An 8,752-nucleotide genomic window follows, 5' to 3' on the forward strand; every position below is an offset into this window, starting at 1 on the left:
GTTTTAGTTTTATCTAAACATGCTAAAATTGAAGCAAAAAAGCATCAGTTTGATAGCATGATACAAAAGAAGTCATGAGATGATGAGTAAACATTATAAACATTGTTTCAGTTTTGGTTTTATTTGCCAATGGACTTATTGATTTAATGTTATGGACTAGTGAATTTAAAAAGCTTATTAGTCCTTGGACCAGTGAATGTTAAGGGAAAATTTAAACCTCTAAAAACTGATTTTTGAATATGTCTATATTGATTTACTTGAAATTTTATATGAAAATTGAGTACTTTGGTCAATATTTAAAAAATTGAAAGGATGTGAAAACTTCTTCTGCAGGACTTGTAAACAATACGTAACCATGCCAGGAGCACTCATTGATCGACCAAAAATGACAAAGACTATGTACCAGGCCTTGAAACGACATATAATGAAAGAGAGAGAAAGGAAAAAACAAGGTGATTATTACATTCTGAGAATGAAATTTCAATTCATGGAAATCATTGTGAACTATGATAATAATTCATGATGCATGTATCCCAGAATGTTGAAATTTTCACAGTATGTGACATTACATGAACAAAAACAAAATGTCATTGATTTCTAAATCATATCATTTTTATCTTGTGATAATTGTGTTTATGATATGCAGAACAAGAGCAAGATGCTATGATGATGGAAAGATTGAAAAAGGAAGAAGAGATGAAAAAGAAAAAAGAACAAGAGGACAGTCTCACTCTGGAACAAACAAAGGAGCAGGTAAAACCAGAGGGTGATCATTAGCTTTCAGTTTTTAAAGGGTCCATTTTGTTTTGATGTCGATTTATACGATTGCACATACACTAAAAGCAAGATTTTTATCCATGTTGTTAAAACATCTTTACACATTGCATGTATGTCTTCTTTCTGAAGATTTCCCAGCTTGATAAGAAAATGGAGGACCTTAAAACAGAGAAACATGAATTGTTCTCACAACTGAAGAAAGTTCTCCATCAAGAGGATGAGACTCGAAAAAAAGCTCAACTGAAAGAACAGAGGTACAATTTTTCTCTATCTTTTGTTCTTTTCTTAATTATTTTCTCTTTTACATATGATCCATCTGTCTCTTTGTAAGTGGCAGTAAAAAAAAATTTCAAGATCATCCATATGAAAATGAGCATTCAACATTAAGAGTCAGATCCAATGTGAAAAGGGAACAGAAATGGCCTTCAGCCTCCATTGTAATGTTCTAACTGTTTTGCCAAACAATGATTCTCAGAGTAGGCAATTATATAACTATTATTATTCATCTCTTGATAAATAAGAATGCTTTACCAATGCTTTGAATCACAAGGAAGTTTTGCAGCTCAGAACTTTTTTCCAGATGTGTGATTAGAATTGTTGATATTATTTTCAGTGAGTTACAGATTATGCAGCACAGCACAGTTCTGGGACTGCCTCATGCTATGTCTGGTCGACCAATGCTGTACAGACCTCCCCAGCCCACCATGGTCCAGGTATCACTTACAGCTGCACACACAGAGTTACACAAGTCATTTTTCACAAAGGACCCACATTTTTTTTTACATCTTGGGGCATTAGGTTTAAAAGGTCATGGGCACAATGTATACAATTATCTTTTCAAATTGAAAACTTAAGAATTTATGTGAAAATGCAGTTTTATTAAAAAGTACCCCCCACCCCAATTAAAACTCTTGCTACTCTCGAATCCAGGATCTTCAGAACTGCAGCCTCACATGTTAACCCACAAAGCTATCTGTCTAGGCAGTAATATTTGGAAGGACAAGGAATGTGTTGTCAATATGTATTTAGGCATTTGTATTTTTTGAAAGGAAGTCAGCCATTATGACAATGTGTTAACCCTCTGTAAAATTTTTATTTTCATAGTTAGATTTTTAAAGTTGTTTGTTTTTGTTTCATTTCAGTTCTTAAAACCACAAATCACATTTATGATAAACTGATAAATAACTTTGAAAAATCTTTCACTGAATGATTCAGCTTGCTATTTGCTCCTTGTTTACAGCAAGTAGCGATGAAAAGAGGACGGAGCCCCTCCCCCCCTCCCTCACAGTCCTATCAGTACAGCAACAAAATGATGGCCGCCTCTATCCCTGTGGAGAAACAACACCCATACACTCACTCCTCACAACCAGATTACAGTAAGTCTATACTTGAGAAAAAGGAAAATTTAGTATCTTAAATTAGCGAGAATTTAATTCATTGACATCTTTTTCCATCTGATATTGAAAATTAGAAGTATGTGCTGATTTACCTGGATTCCAGTTTAAATGCTGGTTAATTGCTTTTGAATAAATTCTTTGTGTCCAGTAATAACCGTTGGAGCCAGATGAGTGGTATTTTTCAAACGAAAGTGCTAGTGGAAGATGGAAATATTTATTTAGAATCTACTTTCCTCGTAAGAAAGGGGAACAGAAGATACGTATATTTGTTGCCCCTTTAACTCCTCCTCCCAAAACAGAGGAAGAAGACACTGTATTGTATATATGTCTGCCTTCATGTTAACAGTCATTATGCTGTGTTTACATTCTTATTTGTAGAGCAGCAGTCCAACTTCCCACAGAGTCAGACTGGAGCTGGTTATCCCACACAGGCGGGGCACACTTATCAGCAGGCAGGGTATGTCCCCAGTAAATCACCAGTCAAATACAACCCAGGGGGACAGTCTGCATTCTCCTCCTACTCCAATCCATACACACATCCACAGACGAAGCAGCTTCAAGAAGCAGGTTACCCTGCTTACCGAATGCAACAACCAAGTGGTACGAAACTCTATCAGTGTTTATTTTCAGTTTCCATCTTCACTGTTCAAGTATACCATGCATTAATATGTTTTTCTTGTTTACTGCTACGTATAATTGTTATACATTGCTTGTATTGGGAATTGGTAGATTTGGACAGTTTTAGATTATTTGTACAGTTGAAAGGATGTCAAATATTGAAGATCACACTGTGATCGATGTCATTTTAAACATGTCCTGTTCCTTTTGTTTAGGCTATATAGCCACTCAGCATGGCTCAAATATCCCCCTGCAGAAGCAACTAGAACATGCCAATCAGCAGTCTGGCTTTAATGAAGAAAAGTATAAGTTACAACAGGTATGTGTGCATGTATGTTTTAGGTAGGGAAAAAAACTGCATGCCTTAGTGTGTGACATTATTAGGAACAAACAACCTTATAAGGCATTATAATGCCTCGTTCACACGAAGAATTTAATTCGCATTAAACGTAAGTTAATGCGATTTAAATCTGAACCGCGTTCACACAGTGATTTTAATGCGCATTAGTTTACTTAGAATTAAAATTTACGTCGTGATTTAATGCGAATTAAATTTACTTTGCATTAGCTCCGTGTGAATGCAAAGCGAAGCTAATTCGTATTAAATGTACACGCATGCGTATTGGCAAATATGGGTCACATGCATCATACCCATGGATAGCTATATATATGTTAGTGTTAGTTTTGTACGAAAAACTAATCAAAATGATAATGATCACTAAAAAAAACATGTACAAACAGCATGTCATTGAATAATGTCAGACGTAAATCTGTGCTCTGCATAGGCATGTTGAGAAATACATATGGAAGGAATTGCATTTAAATACAACAAAAATGTTTTAAAATAGTGATAGATTCTAATATGATTTTCTTAAAAAAAAAATTTATACCATATGACGTCATAGTAGACTTATAATACATATTAGTAATTAAAAATTACGTCACAACAGTAGTCAGCAATACATGTATATATAGGCCTAGTGTTTTGAACAATAAATTCTGTATCTACACAATATTCATTAGAATATCTATAAATTAATTTTCAATAATAAAGTCTATCCTTTAATTTAGAGATGCATATGAATTTAATGCGCATTATTTTACTTCACATTAAATATTACGGCCGTGTGAACGCTATTTAATTCGAATTAATTTAATGCGCATTATTTTACTTAGCATAAAATTTAATGCGAAGTAAAATTTAATGCGCATCCGTGTGAACGAGGCATCAGATGTGTTAAGTACACATGATTTATTTATGGATTTGTTAACTTTGACTTAATTAGTTATTCATAATTCCATCAATATTGAGTGCTGCTCAGTTATTCATAATTCCACCAATTATTAGTTAATGATTTGTCAACAGATTGTGAATGGTAAGTTAGTACTACCAGGGTGTCAATATGGTTTGTTTTGAATTCTTTGTGCGATCTCTTGTTGTAATAAAATAAAATTATTAGAAATAAATGATAATCACAGTATTCTCATGTGCATACATAGAAGTTTTTAAATGCAACAAAGATGTACATGTATGATTGCTTGAAATATTTCTAATTGATGCTAGTGAAGATTCAAAATGGTGACTCATTCTTATGTGTTCTACCCACTAGCAATTTATAGTAATAATTTGCAAGAACACATACAAACTTTAGGCAAAACTCAAAATAAAAGCATAAACATAAACCATGTTAATAATAATTACATGGAAATTACTGTCATATGTAGTTATTGCCACACAAAGATTTGTAGACATTGCTCAGCATGTTTGCTACTCATGGAAAACAAATACCTCCATGATCATGTCCTCCAGTGTTTTATATGTGTACCCGATCTAAGATGAGAGTGAGTTGGCAGATTAAACGTTTGTTACAGTAGATTCTATCTGCAGTTCAGATATTTACGTGAACAATCACAGCCATTAATGTCCTGTCTGGCTCTTACAGCTGGGATGTTGGTAGACCTGTGATTTTGTGGTCCTGTTTGACCGATATTGTTGTGATTGTAGCAGAGTTCAGCTATTAGAGGTGTTGCACCGTTACCAGGACAACAATCCATGATGCATCAGCCTTTGCAAATTCAGCAACAGCAACAACAGTCTAAGGTAGGTAAAGGGTGAAGTGAAAGTAATTTCGGTCATTTATTTAATGGGATGCTTATTGATAAGTTAACAATTGAAATATTCATGCTGTCTGTAATGATATATTTTTCATGGTACTGACCTATAAACAGCTTAGTTAACATTTGTGTTGATTTCCAGGGTAGCATTGTGACAGGATATGCTGCCCGAGGACAGACGCCAAACTCCACCAGTCAGTACCCACCCACTAGCAATCAGGTAAATATCTGTATAAAACCCAGTCAGTACCCGCCCTCTAGCAATCAGGTAAATATCTGTATAAAACACCAGTCAGTACCCGCCCTCTAGCAATCAGGTAAATATCTGTATAAAACACCAGTCAGTACCCGCCCTCTAGCAATCAGGTAAATATCTGTATAAAACACCAGTCAGTACCCACCCTCTAGCAATCAGGTAAATATCTGTATAAAACACCAGTCAGTACCCGCCCTCTAGCAACCAGGGAAATATCTGTATAAAACACCAGTCAGTACCCGCCCTCGAGCAATCAGGGAAATATCTGTATAAAGCCCAGTCAGTACCCACCCTCTAGCAATCAGGTAAATATCTGTATAAAGCAACAGTCAGTACCCACCCTCTAGCAATCAGGGAAATATCTGTATAAAACACCAGTCAGTACCCACCCTCTAGCAATCAGATAAATATCTGTATAAAACACCAGTCAGTACCCGCCCTCTAGCAATCAGGTAAATATCTGTATAAAACACCAGTCAGTACCCGCCCTCTAGCAATCAGGGAAATATCTGTATAAAACACCAGTCAGTACCCGCCCTCTAGCAATTGGGTAAATATCTGTATAAAACACCAGTCAGTACCCGCCCTCTAGCAATCAGGTAAATATCTGTATAAAACCCAGTCAGTACCCGCCCTCTAGCAATCAGGGAAATATCTGTATAAAACCCAGTCAGTACCCGCCCTCTAGCAATCAGGGAAATATCTGTATAAAACACCAGTCAGTACCCACCCTCTAGCAATCAGGTAAATATCTGTATAAAACACCAGTCAGTACCCACCCTCTAGCAATCAGATAAATATCTGTATAAAACACCAGTCAGTACCCGCCCTCTAGCAATCAGGTAAATATCTGTATAAAACACCAGTCAGTACCCGCCCTCTAGCAATCAGGTAAATATCTGTATAAAACCCAGTCAGTACCCGCCCTCTAGCAATCAGGTAAATATCTGTATAAAACACCAGTCAGTACCCGCCCTCTAGCAATCAGGGAAATATCTGTATAAAACACCAGTCAGTACCCGCCCTCTACCAATCAGGGAAATATTTGTATAAAACACCAGTCAGTACCCGCCCTCTAGCAATCAGGTAAATATCTGTATAAAACCCAATCAGTACCAACCCTGTATTAAAAACCCATATTTTGAGTGGTGAGTTTTATCCCCAAGCAGTAGAAATGTGCGCAAAATTTCAGGGGATTAGCAGGTACATTCATGGATGCTTATATGCATAAAACTAATACGAGGGAGATAATCAACTCTGTGGTGTCATTATCACTCCATCATTCCTGGGATCCTCACTTACGAGCAATTTGTATTGTGATTTTTTCACACTAACCTTTTTTATCCACCAGATGTTTAAATCATCAGTATTATTGCCCATTACCAAACTTACCACAATGTTACATTCTGTATAACCACTCACATAACTGATAGCTATTAAAAGACATGCAATATAGAAATTCAAAGTGAAAAAAAAAATGATTTCTTCTAAAAAGAGGATACTAAGGTAAAGATCTGATAATTACAATTATTGTAAATGTGGGTCATACTGTTTTATTTATTATTATTTTATTCCTGTAGCCAAATTACACAACACAGTCCAGACCTCAGCACCACATGAGTGGTCAACACCCTGGCAGATATTTCTGAAGAAACACAGCCACTATGTGGTCAGTTTATGGCTCCACTGCAGGTCCATGGAGTTTAGTTGTGTGTGGATCACATCATCCATGGAGTTTAGTTGTGTGTGGATCACATCGTTGAGCTTCTGTGATGCAGTAGCAAAATGCTTTTTGCTTATTCATGATGATCAGATATACTGGTTTTCATATCTATTATAGTCAGGTCTTCGTCAAGGTTCTTAATGGGGAATTACAAGCAAGGAGTGTGTGTCATTTTTTAAATGCTCACTTGAAAGATTGTTGAAGTAAAGAAAAGCGGACAGTTATTTTGCATATTAGAATTTAAAAAGTTTGGTGGGTCTTGTCAGAATCATCTACATGAATTGACCTGCTACATTCCAAGGCAATGAGGAATTATTTGAGAATTGGTAACTATGGAGAGAACTAGTATGTGAAATGTTGGCACATTGACATATTATAACTCAGTAATGTATTCACTTTTGTAATTGTCTGTATTACCTGTTTTGTACGATGTGTATTTCAGACTTGTTGTACACAAACTACATTTTTTTCCTAATTAAAATGTCTAACTTTTTTGTACTTTAAAGAAATATTGAAATCAGAAATCCTCCTCTAACTTACTATATACAGTTAGTGTATACATCTATAGTTATATACACATAAATGTGTAAAGTGAATATACATGTATGTATATATACAGTATATTGAAATGATAAGGTTCTAACAATGTCCTATGTTCTTCAGATTATAGATAATTCATGTATTGAATTTCAGGTATTTGTCAAAAGTTTTTTTTAAAAATATTATACTTTATGGCATAGGCAGTGTTATTAATATATTGCATCTTCATCTGTGCCCCATGTATTCATTTGTTTCATGCACTCGAGTATATTCCAATTTATTTTTCTGTCATCGAGAGATAAAGGTGTAAAGTATGTCAAAGTGTGCCAATATGAATGTTGTGTTCAGATGTTTGTCCTGTAATAGGAGAGGGGAATTTTTTTATTACATCCATCAAGTTCAACTTCAGTTGCTGGTAAAAACACAGTTGCTGTATTAAAGTATGTTTGGGGAAAAGTGGAATCTTCTCTTGTATGATTAACTTTTTATGCCCCTGAGATCGAAGATCGAGGGGCATATTGTTTTTGTCCTGTCTGTCATTCCATCATTCTGTCTGAAACTTTTAACCTTGCTAATAACTTTTGAACAGTGATAGAGCTTTGATATTTCACATGAGTATTCCTTGTGACAAGACCTTTCCGTGGGTACAAACATTTTTGACCCTGTGACCTTGACCTTGGAGTTTGACCTACTTTTTGAAAACTTTAACTTTGCTTATAACTTTTGAACTGTAAGTGGTAGAGCTTTGATATTTCACGTGAGTGTTTCTTTTGACAAGACCTTTCCGTTGGTACTAAACCTTTTGACCTTGACATTTGACCTACTTCTAATTTTTTTTTTACATTGGTCATAACTTCTAAATGGTAAATATTAGAGCTTTCATATTGCACGTGAGCATTTCTTGTGACAAGATCTTTCTGCTGGTACCAAGATATTTGTCCTTGTGACCTTGGCCATCTTCGGAATTGGCCATTATCGGGGGCATTTGTGTTTCACAAACACATCTTGTTGTAGTAATGTTTAATTATTGTAAATGTTAATTATGTCATAATCCTGAGTATGATGATGTTTCATTAATATTTGTGTTTTTGATAGACCTTATAAAACAATGTGATGAGTTAGAGCCTCCGTTTTGTGTTTGGTAAACGTCCTTCTTTGTAATGTTACAGGTCATGCCTGCACAAGGAGAACAATCATTAATCCAGCAAACAATACATTTAAAGACAAAAACCTTAGATAGTACCTACAAAAAAGTCGAGAGATATAAATTCAAGATAAATTTTGAAAGATTTCAATGAAAAATTAGAAAATAAGAGCAAGTCCAAA

General features: G+C 35.2%; 1 protein-coding gene across 3 annotated transcripts in view; it reads left to right on the forward strand.

Annotated features, from left to right (window-relative positions):
* The window catches only part of LOC125667051 (G protein pathway suppressor 2-like), a 9,338-nt gene extending 794 nt beyond the window's left edge, over positions 1-8,544 (forward strand). For 2 of the 3 annotated variants that reach the window (XM_048900360.2, XM_048900449.2), the window contains exons 2-11: positions 334-452; positions 647-753; positions 907-1,031; positions 1,391-1,490; positions 2,018-2,153; positions 2,553-2,774; positions 3,008-3,111; positions 4,798-4,893; positions 5,050-5,127; positions 6,744-8,544. In XM_048900360.2, the coding sequence (XP_048756317.1) occupies positions 356-452; positions 647-753; positions 907-1,031; positions 1,391-1,490; positions 2,018-2,153; positions 2,553-2,774; positions 3,008-3,111; positions 4,798-4,893; positions 5,050-5,127; positions 6,744-6,812 (1,134 nt within the window). In that variant the 5' untranslated portion in view covers positions 334-355 and the 3' untranslated portion in view covers positions 6,813-8,544. The remainder of the gene's footprint in view (positions 1-333; positions 453-646; positions 754-906; positions 1,032-1,390; positions 1,491-2,017; positions 2,154-2,552; positions 2,775-3,007; positions 3,112-4,797; positions 4,894-5,049; positions 5,128-6,743) is intronic. The other variant, XM_048900363.2, reaches the window with a different exon arrangement.
* The last annotated feature ends 208 nt before the right edge of the window (positions 8,545-8,752 follow it).

Source organism: Ostrea edulis, chromosome 2, assembly GCF_947568905.1.
Source record: "Ostrea edulis chromosome 2, xbOstEdul1.1, whole genome shotgun sequence".
NCBI classification, from domain to species: domain Eukaryota; kingdom Metazoa; phylum Mollusca; class Bivalvia; order Ostreida; family Ostreidae; genus Ostrea; species Ostrea edulis.